Raw genomic sequence first — 18374 nt, 5'->3', positions numbered from 1 at the left:
AATATTTGATTTACTGGTAATCTGTAGATATTAACATCATTTTAAATACTTGCAAATCGTATTTCTTTCTGCAAACTTCACTGCTCTCTCATACAGCCACCACTCCTCCTCCTATTCTCATTTTACTACCAGTTTACACACCATCCACACTATGGCCAGGCTGGCAACCCCCCCTAACTCATTGTCCTTCTATTCCTTTATTCTGTCCCCTGTTACCACCTCTATCCCTCTCTCACAGTCTCCTACATCTCATCCTCCCTCCTCTCCTCTGTCTGCCTCCCTACCCCTCTTCTGTTTCCCCATTGCAATTCACTTCTGCCCCTTCACACCACTTATACCCCACCACTCAACCCTGCTCTCTCCCTCCTCTGCCTGTCTCCTCACCTCTCCTCCACCAGTATCAAACTGCACTCCCTCCCTGTTTCACGCATGCAGTCTCCCTTCCTAGCCAAGGCCCCAGCACCATCATCACACCCTCTTTATCTTCTCCTTCCAAATTACTCCTACCTCAACGCTACAGCAATCCTGATAATCTCATTCACATCTCTCCCACAAACTCATACCCCCTATCTTGTGCACTCTGGAATGCCAGATCTATTTGCAACAAACTGACCCCCACTCATGACCTTTTCATTTCCAACTCCCTGCACCTCCTGGCCATTACAGAAACCTGGATTACTCCTCATGACACCACTTCTCCTGCTGCTCTCTCTGCTGGGGGCCTCACATTCTCACACACACCCCGACCCGGGGGTCGCCATGGGGGTGGTGTTGGGATCCTTTTACCCTCAAGCTACACATACCAACTTATACCTCCAGAACCTTCTCTTACATTCTCTACATTTGAGGTCCATGCATTACGCCTCTACCAACCTACTAATCTTCGAGTTGCTGTAATTTACCGTCCACCTGGCATTTCCTCCAAATTCCTTGACAACTTTGCTTCCTGGCTACCTCACTTCCTCTCTTCTGACATTCCCTCCATTATTCTAGGTGATTTCAACATCCCTATCGATAACCCCACAAAATCACCTGCCTCTAAACTCCTTAACCTCACCTCTTCACTTGGTCTCTCCCAGTGGACCACCTCACCCTCCCATGTGAACGGGAGCTCACTGGATCTGGTTTTCACTCACCGCTGTGATATTTCTGATTTCTCCAATTCCCCTTTTCCCCTCTCTGACCACCATTTGCTCTCTTTCAACTTATCTATCTCTGCTTCCCCATCTCTCCCTCCTAAGGCTACCATCACGAAGCGTAACATTGAGGCTATTGACACCTCATCCCTGTCCTCCCTGTTTGACTCCCTTCTCTCTCCTCTTCTCTCTCTCACATGCCCTGAACAAGCCACATCCCTATACAATGCATCTCTTACTTCTGCCCTTGACTCTGTTGCTCCGCCAACCACTATTCACCCTCGCAGATCAACACCTCAACCCTGGCACACCAAATGCACCAGATACCTACAAAAATGCTCACGTACTGCCGAGCGACAGTGGAGGAAATCACGCTCTAAAGCAGACTTCCTCCATTTCAAATTCATGCTCTCATCCTTCAGTACTGCCCTTTCCCTTGCTAAGCAATCATACTTCAAAATCCTCATTTCTACACAGTCTTCCAACCCCAGGCGCCTCTTTGCCACTGTTAACTCCCTCCTCTGCCCACCACCACCTCCTCTCCCTTCCTCATTGTCTGCTCTTGACTTTGCCACTTATTTCACATCCAAGATTGACTCCATACGTCAGGATATCACTTCCCACCAGACCAGCAACCAGCCACCACCCATCCCTTGCCACCCCTCCCCTTCCCTCTTACCAACTCTGACATCTTTCTCCCATGTATCTGGCGAGTAAGTCATGGCCCTCATCCGTTCCTCCCCCCCCACAACCTCCCCGCTCGACCCTATCCCCTCCCACCTCCTCCGTTACCTCTCCCCTTCTGCCTGTTCCCATCTTGCCCACCTTCTCAATCTCTCCCTTTCATCAGGCACTGTCCCCTCTTCAAGCATGCTCTTGTCTCCCCTATTCTTAAAAAACCTACCCTTGATCCTAACACTCTCTCCAACTATCGACCCATCTCTCTCCTCCCCTTTGCCTCCAAACTTCTTGAGCGTATTGTCTATAATCGCCTCACTGCCTTTCTTTCCTCTCACTCACTGCTTGACCCATTCCAGTCTGGTTTCCGTTCTCTCCACTCCACTGAAACTGCCCTCACAAAAGTCTGCAATGACCTACATGCAGCCAAATCTAAGGGCCACTACTCTCTGCTTATTCTTCTTGACCTCTCTGCTGCTTTTGACACTGTGGACCATCCTCTCCTTCTGCAAATCCTTCACTCTCTTGGTCTGCGTGATACTGCCCTCTCCTGGCTGTCCTCCTACCTCTCTGATCGTTCCTTCTCTGTCTCCTCTCATGATGCTACCTCCCCCACACTTCCACTAACTGTTGGTGTCCCCCAAGGCTCTGTTCTTGGTCCTCTCCTTTTCTCTCTCTATACGTCCTCTTTAGGTGAACTCATTAGTTCTTTTAACTTCCAATATCACCTCTATGCTGATGACACTCAAATCTACCTCTCCTCCCCTGATCTCTCCACGGCTCTCCTCACTCGTACCTCAAACTGTCTTTCTGCTATCTCTTCCTGGATGTCTCAGCGCTTTCTTAAACTCAACATGTCTAAGACTGAGCTGATCATCTTCCCACCCTCCCGCACAGCCTCACCTCCCACAATCTCATTATCCATTGATGGCACAACTATCTCCCCTAGCCCCCAAGTACGCTGTCTTGGCGTAATCCTTGACTCCTCCCTCTCCTTCAAACCACACATTCAGCACCTCTCACAAACCTGTCATTTTCATCTCAAAAACATTTCTAGAATCAGACCTTTTCTCACACAGGATGCCACTAAGATCATTATCACTCACTGATTATTTCCAGACTGGACTACTGTAATCTCCTCTTAACTGGCCTCCCTGACAATCACCTCTCTCCACTCCAATCTATCCTCAATGCTGCTGCCCGGATCATCTTCCTCACCAAACGCACTACGTCTACCTCCCCCCTCCTACAGGCCCTCCACTGGCTTCCCTTCCCTTTCAGAATCCAATTCAAACTTCTCACACTCACTTACAAAGCCCTCACCCACTCCTCTCCCATCTACATCTCTGACCTTATCTCCCTTTACTCTCCCACCCGTCCTCTTCGCTCTGCTAATGCACGCCGTCTCTCCTGTCTTCTGATTACTTCCTCCCACTCCTATCTCCAAGATTTTTCACGTGCTGCTCCATTTCTCTGGAATTCTTTACCTCTCCCCCTCAGACTCTCCACCTCTCTACAAAACTTCAAACGGGCTCTTAAGACCCATTTCTTTACCAAACCTAGCCAAATCTCAACATAACCCTCTGTTCCACGCTCTCTATGTACCCCATCTGTGTCATCCCTGTCTGTCTACCCCTCTCCTTAGAATGTAAGCTCTCACGAGTAGGGCCCTCTTCCCTCATGTGCTTATACTTTTCTTACTTTAATAATCCTCAACTGCCCAGATCCCACAGTTTTTTGACCACCTGGAACTTATCTCTATGTTTACTGGTGTAGTTATGCTTGTTGCCCTGTACTTGTCCTATATTGTATTCAACTGTAAGTCACTGTTTTCCTATTTTTTATGTGCATTTGTACTCTGTAATCGGGCGCTGCGGAACCCTTGTGGCGCCATATAAATAAAGGATAATAATAATAATAACTATCTTTGTCCTCCCTGTTTTCACCATACTCCAGCACCTACAACTTCGGTTTGTCCAAGGTTAACGGATCCACAAAATCAGTCAGTCCTGACATCTTTCCTGGTATTCCAGCGTCTCCATCCCCTTAATTAGTTTGGTCGCCAGCCTCTGAACCTTTTCTAGTTCCAGCATATCCTTTTTGTAGTAAGGTGCCCAAAATTGTGTGCATTATTCCAGATGGGGCCTCACTAGGGCTTTATGTAGTGGGAGTACAACACTCTCATTCCTTGCATCAATACCCCTCTTTATGCATGCTAGTACCTTGTTTGCCGTTTTCGCTGCTATCCTACATTGGGTGCTGCTGCTAAGTTTATTAACTATGTGAACACCTAAATCTTTTTCCAGTACGGAGTCCCCTAAAATCACCCCATTTAGTATGTAGGTGTTATTTTTGTTCTTGGCTACCAAGGTGCATTACCTTGCACTTGTCTGTATTGAAACTCATTCTCCATTTTGCTGCCCATGATTCCAATTTAAATAAATTGTTCTGGAGAAACTCAGCCTCTCCCTCCGAATTTATAACCTTACATAGTTTAGTATCGTCTGCAAAAATTTACACCATGCTCTCTAGACCTTCTGCTAGATCGTTAATGAAAATGTTGAACAATAGTACTCCAAGTACAGACCCTTGTGGCACACCACTTAGTACTTCAGTCCAATTTGAAAAATTTCCATTTACCACAATGCGCTGCTCCCTATTATCTAACCAATTACTAACCCAGGTGCATATTGTGCTCCCTAGCCACAGTTCATGCAACTTATAGATAAGTCTTATGTGTGGCACTGTGTCGAAAGCTTTAGCAAAGTCTAAAAAGATTACATCCACCACCTTACCCTGATCAAGATTCGCACTAAATGTTTCATAAAAGCCTAGTAAGTTTGTTTGACATGATCTATCCTTCAGAAATCCATGTTGGTTCCTAATAATAATCTTTTTGGCTTCAAGGGTCTTCTGTACACTATCCCCTAGAATTCTTTCTAGCACTTTCCCACTATAGATGTAAGACTAACTGGTCTATAATTGCCTAGTTCAGCTTTACTTCGCTTTTTGAAGATTGGCACTACTTCCACTATACGCCAGTCTTTGGGAACCATGCCTGATGTAAGTGAATCATTGAAGATTAAAAATAGAGGTCTTGCTAATTCGGAGTGTAGCTCCATGAGAACCCTTGGGTGAATACTGTCTGGACCAGGTGACTTATTAATCTTAATTTTTTTCAATCGGTCACAGCCTTCCTCCTCACTTAAATAAGCACTTAGCAGTGGGACATTATCCTTATTGAGGTTGGGTGTTAGTTCATGCATCTGATCCTCTATTGAAAATAGTAAAAACTCGTTTAATTTATCCGCTATGTCGTTATCGTTTTTTATTAAGCCTCCCAGTTTGTCCTTTAAAGGTCTATACTCTCCTTCTTTAATGTTTTGCTGTTGATATATATAAAAAAAAAATTGGGGGTTTGATTTACTTTCCATTGCTACTAGCTTTTCAGTTTCTACTTTAGCCGCTCTTATTTCTTTTTTGCATATTTTGTTGCAAACCTTATAGGACTGGAATGACTCCGCCTTCCCATCTCATTTGTATTTTTTGAATGCTCGCCTTTTTTGTGCCCATTAATTCCTTAATATTTTTGTTAAGCCACATTGGTTTGGAGTTTTTAGTCCTTTGTTTGCTGCCCATGGGAATACATTTACGAGTAATCTCATCGAGCAGCGATTTTTACACCTCCCATTTCTCCGTAGTGTTTTTTCTTGAAACAAAATTTCCCATTCAGTGTCCCTTAAAGCTTCCCATATCATGTCAAAGTTGGCTTTGCTGAAGTTCAGAGTACTAGTTGAACCTATATAGGACTGCTTATGAAAATTGATATTGAATGTGACCATATTGTGGTCGCCGTTTCCTATGGGCTTCCCTACTATAATATTTGATATCAAATCCTTATTGTTTGTCAATAACAAGTCTAAGATTGCATTGTACCAAGTTGGTTCCTCGATTAGTTGAAGTAAGTAGTTATCATTTAATGTGTTTAAAAACATATTACCCCTGGCAGTATCACATGAATCATTTGTACAATTTATCTCCGGATAGTTGAAATCTCTCATCACTATTACGTCAACTACTCCTGCTGCTTTATTAATTTGCTTCAGCAACATTTCCTCATCAGACACATTAATGCCAGGGGGCCCCAATACTATCTTATTCTTTCCCTTTCCCCCACATGCAATTTCAGCCCATAACGTCTCAACAGTGTTTACAGATTCCTCATGAATATCTTCCCGTACATCAGGTTTTAAAAATGGCTTTATGTAAAGACATACCCCTCCACCCCATATGTCTGATCTGTCTCTCCTGAACAGCATATAACCATATTAACTGACCAATCATGAGATTCGTCCCACCAGGTTTCAGTAATGCCTATAATATCGTACTGTTTGCTTGCGGCAAGGATTTTTAGTTCCCTCTTTTACCTGTTAGGCTTCTAGCGTTTACATACATACAATTAAGATAAGTATTTCCCCTTGTGCAATATGTGTTATTAAATAACACATTTTAATATACCCAGGATTCAAACCTATAACCTGTTGTATTCTAATCAAACACCCTACTCATTGAGCTCTTTGATCCTACATAAAAACTATGGCCCTCATTCCGAGTTGATTGCTAGCTGCCGTTGTTCGCTGCGTAGTGATCATTTAAAAAAAAGGCAAAACTATGCATGCGTATGAGCCGCAATGCGCACGCGCGTCGTATGGGTACAAAAAGCATTGTTGTTTTGCACTGCTTCTAGCAATGATTCCATTCACACAGCTGAACGCAAGGAGATTGACAGGATTAGGGCGTTTATGGGTATCAACTGACCGTTTTCTGGGAATGTTTGGAAAAACGCAGGCGTGTCCCGGCATTTGGAGGGCGGGTATCTGACGTCAATTCCGGGACCTTCGTTGCAGCAATCATCGCACAGAATAAGTAACTATAGGGCTGGTCTTGTTTTGCACAAAATGTTTTTGTACCACTCGGCTGCACAGGTGTTCGCACTCTTGCAAAGCGAAAATACACTCTCCCGTCTCACAAAGTACAAGGTAAGCTTCAAATAGTTAGAATTCTCTATCTTAGAATTATCCACCTTTCTATGCAAGGGCAGATAGCTCAATGAATAGATTGTCTGACTGCAATGTCACAGGCAATGAGTTTGAATCCTAAGTATGTCAGGATCTTGAAATGTTATAAAGGACAGTGTGATTGAATAACAAAGAAATCTCAAGTTGAGTTAATGAGTGTTGTATAGGTATCAGTGACAGAAGGGGTCAGGGTAGGAGACAGGGGTGGTCAGGAGATGCTGGGCTACAAAAAGGGGGTAAGCTGCAAGTGAAAGTAATTAAACAGATAATTGACAAGTGCTGCCAACAGCGCCCCCTACCCTGCAGCGCTATGTGCGGTGCCCCCTCCGCACACACCTACTTTCGGCCCTGCGAATTAGTAACAGAGAGTCCATTAATCTGGCTTTTGACAATGAATGCACAATGCTGGCCATTAATTCTTCCTGACAGATAGGAATCAGTTCACTAAAATAACAATACGTTTGCATTGAATGAGCACTTTGGGAATAGCAAACCTTCCCTATGACTGCCAATAACGGAATCTGTATTTCCTTTGACGCTTGGTGATATGGGTTAGTCTGACTAAAGGTCATGTATTTATAAATAAAAAATGAAGCTCTTGAAATAGTATTGTGTTATCACATTCAGTCCTATTACATACATAGAATACAGCTTATACTATGAGTTATTGAAATTAAATACATGTAGATTCAGCCTGCAATCAGTACTGGTTGGTACAGAAGCCACTGTGATGGTCTTGGACAGAGGGGCAATAGCTTTCTCGCAAAATGAGGATTATAGGACGTTATGTATTACCGTATGGCTAATGCATGTGAGATGTCATTTCTGCTTGCAGTACATGGGGGAGGTATTTAATTGTTTTATTGCGCACAATCTCCTGTTTAAAGTGACAGGAGATCGTGGGGTGATATTCAATTGTTCCTTTTTATCGCACCTATCACTCCCATTAGAGTCGGGTTTAGGCAGGCAAAGCACCTAAACCCGACTAAACAAATGGGCGCTTGCGTGAAAAGTTCAGTTTGGGCGCCCAAACGGCTGTCTTTACGTGCATTTCAGCTCACCACCCCTGGGGGTAGAGAGCTGAAATGATGTTACCGCGCCCGTCGGCAGAAATTTAATTGAGAATTGAATAGCTGCTCCACTGATGACTGAAGCAATGCTGAAGAAGAGTTTTAGCCTCATCGCCAGTGTTAAGTCTGTGACTGTAACCCTACACAATTAGATTATCTACATCTAGAAAAGAGAGCTGTTTTACGCTGGAGGTCACATTAGCCTGCCCGCTGCTAAATCCCACTCTCTGTCCCACTATGCCTTTTGCTCTGTCCTGCCCCTTCTAGCAGTGGAAACATTTGGCAACGCACACCCTGGCTTCTTGCATACTGTATGCCTGTGGGAGACGTAACAGACCTCAGAGTGTTCTTATATAGATATTACAGCAGTACAGGGTATTTCAAGAAATGTGTCTCCTGATTTTGTCAGAGGCAATGACCTGTTTACTTGCTATTTGGTTCCATGTGTAATCTTCTGTAACATACCTTGGGGCGATAAACTCAGAGAAGCTGTAAAACAGGGGGCCTAAATCAGATCTGATCGCAGCAGGAAATTTGTTAGCTAATGGGCAAAACCATGTGCACTGGGGGGGGGGGGGGCAGATATATAACATGCAGAGAGAGTTAGATTTGGGTGGGTTATATTGTTTCTGTGCAGGGTAAATACTGGCTGCTTTATTTTTACACTACAAATTAGGTTTCAGTTTGAACACACCCCACCCAAATCTAACTCTGTCTACACGTGTTATATCTACCCCCCTGCCAGGGCCGGTGCTACCATTAGGCAGCTGCCTAGAGCGCTGGCCACCAGAGGACGGCACATAGTAATTTCCACAAAAGAAGTGAAGTCGCCCTACTTTTACATGACATTGGCGGCTGTGGGTCCTATCAGCCACAGCCGCCCCTATGCCTGACCCCACTGTGATCCATCACCCCACACTGGTGGTCTGGTGCTTGGGTTTTCACAGTGAGTGTTGACATCTGCTGTGATATCAGCCACAGCATAGTAAACATGATGAATGCATGCCCCGTCCTCCTAGCTCCTCGATCTGCTCTTCCTCCTCCCGGCTACGGCCCTCTCACACACAAAGCGGGACCTGCTCTCTGCTCTGAAGGAGGTGGGAGCAGTGTGTGCACGTATTGCAATGCATCGAGCTCCAGACTGCAGCAAGAGAATGCCTTGTCCATGTTCAGCAGCAACTGGTGAGTTGTTGTGAAGGGGGTAGCATGGGTGTTGCAGTGTATGAGGGGCCTGTGTGCTGTAGTGTATGGAGCTGGTATTGTAGTGTATGATGGGTGTATGTGCTGTAGTGTATGGAGGGGGGGGGTTGTAGTGTATGAGGGTGGTGTGTGTTTAGTGTATGAAGGGGAGGGGTTGTAGTGTATCAGGAGGATGTCTGGGTGTTGTAGTGCATGAGGGGATGTGTCCGGGTGTTGTAGTGTATGAGGGGATGTGTCTGGGTGTTGTAGTAGATGAGGGGATGCGTCTGGGCATGGTAGTGCATGAGGGGATGCGCTTAGGCGTTGTAGTGCATGAGGGGATGTGCCTAGGCGTTGTAGTGCGCGAGGGGATGCCCCTGGGCGTTGTAGTGTATGGGGGGAGTTTTGAGTGTTGTAGTGCATGAGGGATGCGTCTGGGTGTTGTAGTGCATGAGGGATGTATCTGGGTGTTGTAGTGCATGAGGGGATGCGTCTGGGTGTTGTAGTGCACGAGGGGATACGTCTGGGTGGTGTAGCGCATGAGGGCATGTGCCTGGGTGTTGTAGTGCATGAGGGGATGTGACTGGGTGTTGTAGTGCATGAGGAGAGGTGTCTGGGTGTTGTAGTGCATGAGGGGATGTGTCTGGGTGTTGTAATGCATGAGGTGATGTGTCTGGGTGTTGTAGTGTATGGTGGGGGGGCTGCATATTATAGTGCATGAGGGGATGTGCCTGGGTGTTATAGTGTATGGTAGGGGGAGGGATGTGTCTGGGTGTTGTAGTGCATGATGATATGTGCCTGGGTGTTGTAGTGCATGAGGGGATGTGTCTGGGCATTGTAGTGCATGAGGGGATGCATCTGGGCGTTGTAGTGCATGAGGGGATGCACCTGGGCATTGTAGTGCATGAAGGGATGTGCCTATGCATTGTAGTGCATGAGGGAATGCACCTACCTGGGTGTTGTAGTGTATGGGGGGAGATTTGAGTGTTGTAGTGCATGAGGGATGCGTCTGGGTGTTATAATGCATGAGGGGATGCGCCTGGGTGTTCTAGTGCATGAGGAAGGGGGGTTTGAGCGTTGTAGCGCATGAGGGGATGCGTCTTGGCGTTGTAGTGCATGAAGTGATATGTATTTATATTTTTTTATAATGTCCCAAATGTTTTTTTGATTGCTTTTGTTAACTACTGTATATTCTAAATCTAATGTCAAGACACGGATTGCTATATTTCTCTTACGTCCTAGAGGATGCTGGGGTCCACCATGGGGTATAGACGGGTCCACTAGGAGCCATTGGCACTTTAAGAGTTTGAGAGTGTGGGCTGGCTCCTCCCTCTATGCCCCTCCTACCAAACTCAGTTTAGAAAATGTGCCCGGAGGAGCCGGTCGCATCTAGGGGAGCTCTACAGAGCTTCTTTACTAAAGTTTATTTTAGAGTTTATTATTTTACGGGAAGGCTGCTGGCAACAGCCTACCTGCATCGTGGGACTAAGGGGGGAGTAGTGTCCGCCCTGCGGGGTCTGAGCCCTCTATCTCCGCTGACAGGACACTGAGCTCCTGAGGGAATAGAACGTTCTCCGCCACAGGGGATCCCTCATGCCGGCAGCATGCCGCCACCCCCTTACAGAGCCAGAAGATCAGTGGCGAGTGAGTCACCGGCCCCCATAGCAAGTGGGGAGCTGGTGTGAAGATGGCGGCAACAGGGTATGGAGCGCAGCACTAACTGCGCTCCGGGGCTCAGCGGTACATAGTGCGGCGCTGTGAGGGGTGCCCTGAGCCAGCACCTACATCCTACACTGGCCTCTCAAGCCTGTCAGGGTCCCGGGATCGCTGCCAGCACAATTCCTCAGGCCAGTATAATCTCCAGAAGAGCGGGAAGACAGCGCCATTAAGGGGACGGAGCTTCTCCTCAGAGCGGACCCAGCAGCGTTCAGCGCCATTTTCCTGCCTGCAGAAACGCTGTCAGTAAAGAGCAGTCCCAGTCAGCACTGGTTGGGGTCTCCCTATACCATTGAAAGCGCTGTGTGTGGGTTGGCTCCAATCTCTGTGTCTCTCTTGCCATTCTTAGGGGTAACACTCTGCCTAGCCTCGTGTGTGTGTGTGTGTGTGTGTGTGTGTGTGTGTGTGTGTGTGTGTGTGTGTGTGTGTGTGTGTGTGTGTGTGTGTGTGTGTAGTGTCTGTGGTCTCCATTTAGCTATGTCCAGGGACTCCGTGTCATATGCAGAGGATATGTCCTCTCAGGATGATCTCATTCCATGTAATCAGGATTGCACTGTTTTAGCGCAGATACCAGCAAGGGAGCCTGAATGGCAATGGCGTAACTACTGCCCCTGCAGCCCTCGCGGTGGCTTGGGAGCGCAGGGCTGCGGGGGCGCCACTGATTTAGCGCAGATTGACATGCGGACGAGCGTCCGCATGTCAATATGCGGTCTCCTCTCCCTGCGGTCTCCTCCTTCCCTCCGCAGCTGTAAGGAGGGACACGGAGGGCACAGCGCGCGCCTCTCCTGTGTCCCTCCTGGGTCTCCGGCGGATCTAATAAAGGAAGTGCCGTTCGTGAGCTCTGATTGGCTCACGAACCGGCACTTCCTTTAACAGACCCGCCGGAGACCAAGGAGGGACACAGGAGAGGCGCGCGCTGTGCCCTCCGTGTCCCTCCAACACAAAACAGCGGGGGAGCGCGGGGGGGGGGGGGGGGCACTGGGGGAGCATATGCGGCACAGGGGGAGGGGGGCTTATGTGGCACTGGGGGCATATGTGGCACAGGGGGAGGGGGCTTATGTGGCACTGGGGGCATATGTGGCACTGGGGGGTATATGTGTACCTGGCACATGGGGGGGAAGGGGGCTGTATTTGGCACTGGGGGCATGTGAGTACCTGGCACTGTGGGGGAATATCTGGCACTGGGGGCATATGTGGCACTGGGGGGGTATATGTGTACCTGACACATGGGGGGTCTATATTTGGCACTGGGGGCATGTGAGTACCTGGCACTGTGGGGGAATATCTGACACTGGGGGCATATGTGGCACTGGGGGGTATATGTGTACCTGACACATGGGGGGGGCTATATTTGGCACTGGGGGCATGTGAGTACCTGGCACTGTGGGGGAATATCTGGCACTGGGGGCATATGTGGCACTGGGAGAGCACAGCCCTAGCAACAAGCACTACCCCCTAGCAACGAGCATGACACCCTGAGCATGAAAACCCCTGGCACCGTCCATGGAACCAAGAGCATGAAACCCCTGGCAACGAGCAGGTAATTTAAAAGTAATTAGAAGCCTTACTGTAGGACTTAATGTGTAATGGGCATTACGGTGTGTGGCATAATGTATCATGGACATTGCGGTGTGTGTCATAATGTGTCACAGGCATTACGGTGTGTGGCATACTATATCACGGGCATTGTGTATGTGGTAAAATGTCTCAGGGGCATTGCAGTGTGGCATAATGTATAACGGGCATTGCGGTGTGTGGCATAGGGTATAACGGGCATTGCAGTATGTGTCACAGGTATTACGGTGTATGGTATACTATATCACGGGCATTGTGATATGTGGTATAATGTCTCAGGGTCATTGCTGTGTGTGGCATAATGTATCATGGACATTGCAGTGTGTGTCATAATGTGTCAGGCATTACGGTGTGTTCTATACTATATCACGAGCATTGTGGTATGTGGCATAATGTATAACGGGCATTGCGGTGTGTGTCATAATGTGTCACAGACATTGTATGTGCTATAATGTATCAGGGGCATTGCAGTGTGTGGCATAATGTATAACGGACATTGCGGTGTGTGTAATAATGTGTCAGGCATTACGGTGTGTTGTATACTATATCACGAGCATTGTAGTATGTGGTATAATGTCTCAGGGTCATTGTGGTGTGTGTCATAATGTGTCACAGACATTGTATGTGCTATAATGTATCAGGGGCATTGCAGTGTGTAGCATAATGTATAACTGGCATTGCGATTCCTGTCATAATGTGTCACAGGCATTACGGTGTGTGGCATAATGTGTCGGGGGCATTACGGTGTGTGCATTATTGTGTGTGGCATAATGTCTAAGGGCCATTGCAGTATGTGGCATAATGTATACTGCAGTGACGGGCGGTGAGGTCAATGACTGGGGAGGCACTGGCTAACAAAACTGGATTTACACACTCACTGTGCCCCTACACACACACCAGTAGCAGGACTTTTGCCCGGGGCGCCGCCTTCCGGAGGGCGCCGGCGCCATCCGGAGGGCGCCACACCATGGCAAGATCCGCTGCTGCTGTGGTGCCCCCCGCTGCCACGGCCCGCTGTCCGTTGTGAAGGGAAACTAGACGCGACGCATCTAGTTTCCCTTCGTGGGCTGCCCGCCATAAGCCCCGTAACCGGCCCTGACACACACACACACACACACACAATGTGCTCCCATATACTGTACTCACTATGTTCCCATACACACACTGCGCCTCCATACACACTGAGCTCACACACACACACTGTGCCCCCATACACACCGAGCTCACACACACTGTGACCCCCATACACACTGAGCTCACACACACACACACACACACTCTGTGGCCCTATACACACATATATACTGTGCTTCCATATACTCACTATATTCCCATATACACACACACACACACACTATGCCCCATACACACTGAGCTCACACACACACACACTGAGCGCTCTCACACACACACACACACACACACACACACACACACACACACTGTGCCCCCATACACACTGAGCTCACACACACACACACACACACACACACACTGTGCCCCCATACACACTGAGCTCACACACACACACACACACACACACACTGTGCCCCCATACACACTGAGCTCACACACACACTGTGGCCCTATACACACACATATATAATGTGCGCCATTTACTCACTATGTTACCATACACACACACACACTATGCCCCCATACACACTGAGCTCCAGCACACACACACACACACACACACACACACACACACACTATGCCCCCATACACACTGAGCTCCAGCACACACACACACACACACTATGCCCCCCATACACACTGAGCTCCAGCACACACACACACACACACACACTATGCCCCCATACACACTGAGCTCCAGCACACACACACACACACACACACACACACACTATGCCCCCAAAGACACTGAGCTCCAGCACACACACACACACACACACACACACTCACTATGCCCCCATACACACTGAGCTCCAGCACACACACACACACACCTATGTCCCCATACACACTGAGCTCCAGCACACACACCCACACACACACCATGCCCCCATACACACTGAGCTCCAACACACACACACACACACACACACACACACACACACACCATGCCCCCATACACACTGAGCTGCAGCACACACACACACACACACACACACACACACACACTATGCCCCCATACACACTGAGCTCCAACACACACACTATGCCCCCATATGGACAGCTGGACTCACCATCTCTGTAGAGCTGACTTCCTTGTCACATGACTGCTCAGCACCAGTCATGTGACCTGTATACGGGAGGCACACACAGCATCAGCTTCTTGAGGCTCCGGGATCACTTCTGTTACTGGAGCTGAGGCTGAGGGGGGGGGGGGGCAGCAGCACACACATACACCAGCAGAGTAGCAGAGCAGGGAGAGCGCCTCCCTGCTTTGCAGACTCTGCTGCATCTAGACAGGAAGAGAGAGAGAGACGGACTCTGCACTGACAGTGACAGCAGGAAACAGTCACTGCTCAGTGCTGGACGCGCTGACCAATCAAATCTGTCACACTGACAGGGGTGTGCTCTGAGGTGGGATGCAGGCCCGCCCCTGTCACTGAGGCAGATCTGCTGGTGCCTCTACTCTACGTTTTTTAATGGGATTTTCCTGCCCTACGTTTGGCCACGCCCCCTGCCCGCCCCCTCCCCCCCGCTCAGACACTTTAACATAGTCAGCGTGAGGCAGCGCTCTCAGCTGCCTGCCACCCACAGTTTCCACAGCAAATAGGATTAGAAAAATGAAAAGAAGATAATTATGACACAGAACATGTTATAAATATCTACTTTGCTTTTGCTTTTACTTCAGTCATTATGACAGGGGAGGCACTGCCTCCCCTGACTGCACGTCCCTGGCATTACTATAAGGAGGAAAAATGACAAATAATGTAAGGGGCATGAATCAGGATTATTTTTCTTTCCTGTCGTGGCCAACGTATGGGCGTGCAGGTTGCAAAACTGGGGTATGAGGTAGTCTTTTCCTGCAATGCCACGGCCCTTTATATGAAGTCACGCCCATTTCAACAAAGCCACTCCCCTTTTTGCGGCGCATGTTTATCCCTTTACTAAAATTTCTAGTTACGCCACTGCTGAATGGTTATCCTCTATCAAATCTATGATAACTCAGATTTCTACTAGGGTTGCACAGAATGAATCTGCAACTCAGATTTTACAGAACTCTATGGCAGTTTGGTCCGGTTCTGTTTCCTCAGGGCCCCCCTCTGTTAGTTCCCCCAAACATGCTCTTGCCCAGATTATGCAAGATGACACGGATAACGATTCTGACACGGCAGACGGTGATGGGGATGTGCTCAGGGGGGCCGCATCTTTTGCAAAAGGGGTGCAGTTGATGATAGAGGCTATCAGGGATGTGTTGAATATTGCTGATACAACACATGAGCAGGTTGAGGAGGCTTACTTCACTGACAATAAGAAAGCCTCGCTAACCTTCCCTGCGTACAAAGAATTAAATGCTATTTTTGAGAAAGCGTGGAAAAACCCGGAGAAAAAAATCCAGATCCCTAGAAGGGTTCTGGTTGCTTCCCCTTCCCTGAGGAGGATAGGAAAAAATGGGAAGACCCACCCATAGTGGACGCGTCTGTATCCAGACTCTTGAAAAAGGTGGTTTTACCTGGCCCAGGATCTACCGCCTTAAAGGAGTCGGCTGATCGCAAAATTGATACTACGCTCAAATCCATATACACGGCTTCAGGGGCGATACTACGTCCTACGATTGCCTGTACATAGATTTCCAAAGCCATAGTAAAGTGGTCAGGCACGTTACATGAGGATTTGGATACAATGGATAAAAGTGAAGTGGAATTGTTTTTATGTAACGTTCAGGATTCTGCAGGATTTATGGTGGAATCCATGAAAGACCTGGGTTCAATGGCTGCAGGAATATCTTCCATGTCTGTCTCAGCTCGTCGATGACTGTGGCTGCCCCAGTGGTCTGCCGAAGCGGAATCCAGAAGAGGTGTGGAGACCCTACCCTACACAGGTCAGGCTCTCTTTGGGGAAGTGTTGGATGCGTGAATCTCTACGGCTACAGCTGGTAAGTCACCTTTTCTCCCCTCAGCTGCACCTGCTACGAAGAAACCTTTTTCTTCAGCTGCATCACAGTCCTTTCGGGTTACTAAAACAAGAAAGACCAAACCTTCCAACACCTTCTTTAGAGGAGGTCGACCAAAATCTAAGAAACCTGCTGCCGCGGGTTCCCAGGAACAGAAGCCTGCTTCAGGTACGCCAAAGTCCTCAGCATGACGGTGGGCCGCGCGGCCTGGAGGTAGGGCCGGTGGGGGCGAGATTCAGACATTTCAGTCATGTCTGGGTGTCATCCGGCATGGATCCCTGGGTACAAGATATTGTGTCCCAGGTGTACCGGCTGGAATTTCAGGATCTCCCTCCTCACCGCTTCTTCAAATCAGGCTTGCCAGCTTTGCCAGCAGACAGGGCTACCCTACAGGGAGCCATCCAGAAGTTGGTGGAAGCACAGGTTATTGTACCAGTTCCTCCCCAGATGCAAAACAAAGGTTACTATTCGAACCTTTTCATGGTACCGAAACCGGCTGGTTCGGTCAGGCCCATTCTGAATTTAAAATCACTAAACCCCTTTCTGAGGGAGTTCAAGTTCAAAATGGAGTCTCTAAGTGCGGTGATATCAGGTCTGGAGGAGGGGAAATTCCTGGTATCCCTGGATATCAAGAATGCGTACCTCCACATTTCAATTTGGCAGCCGCATCAAGCTTATCTCTGATTCACATTGTTGGACTGTCATTTTCAATTCCAGGCCCTGCCATTCGGCCTCTCCACAGCACTGAGGGTATTCACCAAGGTGATGGCGGAAATGATGGTTCTCCTCCGTAGACAGGGGGTGAACATAATTCCATATCTGGATGATCTGCTGATAAAGGCATCGTCCAAGGAGAAGATGTTACAGCTCTCACGACCCAACTTCTCAAGGAACATGGTTGGATCCTGAATCTTCCAAAAATACATTTATAACCAACCAGGAGGTTGTCATTTCTGGGAATGATCCTCGACACGGAAGTGCAGAGGGTGTTTCTTCCAGAGGAAAAAGCATTGGTGATACAAGCAATGGTCCGAGATGTCCTGAAGCCAGCCCGGGTGTCAGTTCATCAGTGCATTCGCCTTCTGAGAAAGATGGTGGCCTCTTACGAGGCTCTGCAGTACAGGAGATTTCATGCTCGGTCCTTCCAACTGAATCTCCTGGACAAGTGGTCGGGATCTCAGCTGCACATGCACCAGAGAATACGTCTGTCGCCAAAGGCCAGGATCTCACTCCTCTGGTGGCTGCAAATACTTCACCGGAAGCCGGCATGCCGATAAACATTCTGGAATTAAGAGCCATCTACAACGGGCTTCTCCAAGCGGCCCATCTTCTGAGAAATCGGGCCATTCAAGTGCAGTCGGACAATGTAAGGACAGTGGCTTACATAAACCGACAGGGCAGAACAAAGAGCAATGCTGCAATGACAGAGGTAACAAGAATCATCCTCTGGGCAGAAAAACATGCGTTGGCGCTGTCAGCTATCTTCATTCCGGGAGTAGTCAACTGGGAATTGGACTTCCTCAGCAGACATGATCTCCATCCAGGAGAGTAGAGCCTCCATTCGGAGGTGTTCATGGAGGTGACAAGTTTTTGGGGTGTACCTCAAATAGACATGATGGCCTCTCGTCTCAACAAGAAGCTTCGGCGGTATTGTTCCAGGTTGAGGGACACCCTAGTGACTCCGTGGGTGTTCCAGTCAGTGTACGTGTTTCCTCCACTTCCACTCATTCCAAGTGTTCTAAAAATCATAAGGAGAACAAAAGTTCAGGCAATCCTCATTGCTCCGGACTGGCCAAGAAGAGCTTGGTACGTGGATCTTCTGGCTCTACTGCTAGAAGAGCCGAGGCCTCTTCCT

The 18374-nt window shown here is 48.2% G+C and overlaps 1 protein-coding gene across 1 annotated transcript in view; it reads right to left on the bottom strand.

Annotated features, from left to right (window-relative positions):
* Positions 1-14653, bottom strand: part of PPARG (peroxisome proliferator activated receptor gamma) — a 330251-nt gene extending 315598 nt beyond the window's left edge. The window contains exon 1 of the mRNA XM_063940774.1: positions 14643-14653. Coding sequence (XP_063796844.1) covers positions 14643-14645 — 3 coding nt within the window. The 5' untranslated portion in view covers positions 14646-14653. The remainder of the gene's footprint in view (positions 1-14642) is intronic.
* Positions 14654-18374: the final 3721 nt, after the last annotated feature.

The sequence above is a fragment of the Pseudophryne corroboree genome, chromosome 9 (assembly GCF_028390025.1).
Source record: "Pseudophryne corroboree isolate aPseCor3 chromosome 9, aPseCor3.hap2, whole genome shotgun sequence".
In the NCBI taxonomy this organism is placed as follows: Eukaryota; Metazoa; Chordata; class Amphibia; order Anura; family Myobatrachidae; genus Pseudophryne; species Pseudophryne corroboree.
This window is presented reverse-complemented; position numbering and strand designations above follow the sequence as displayed.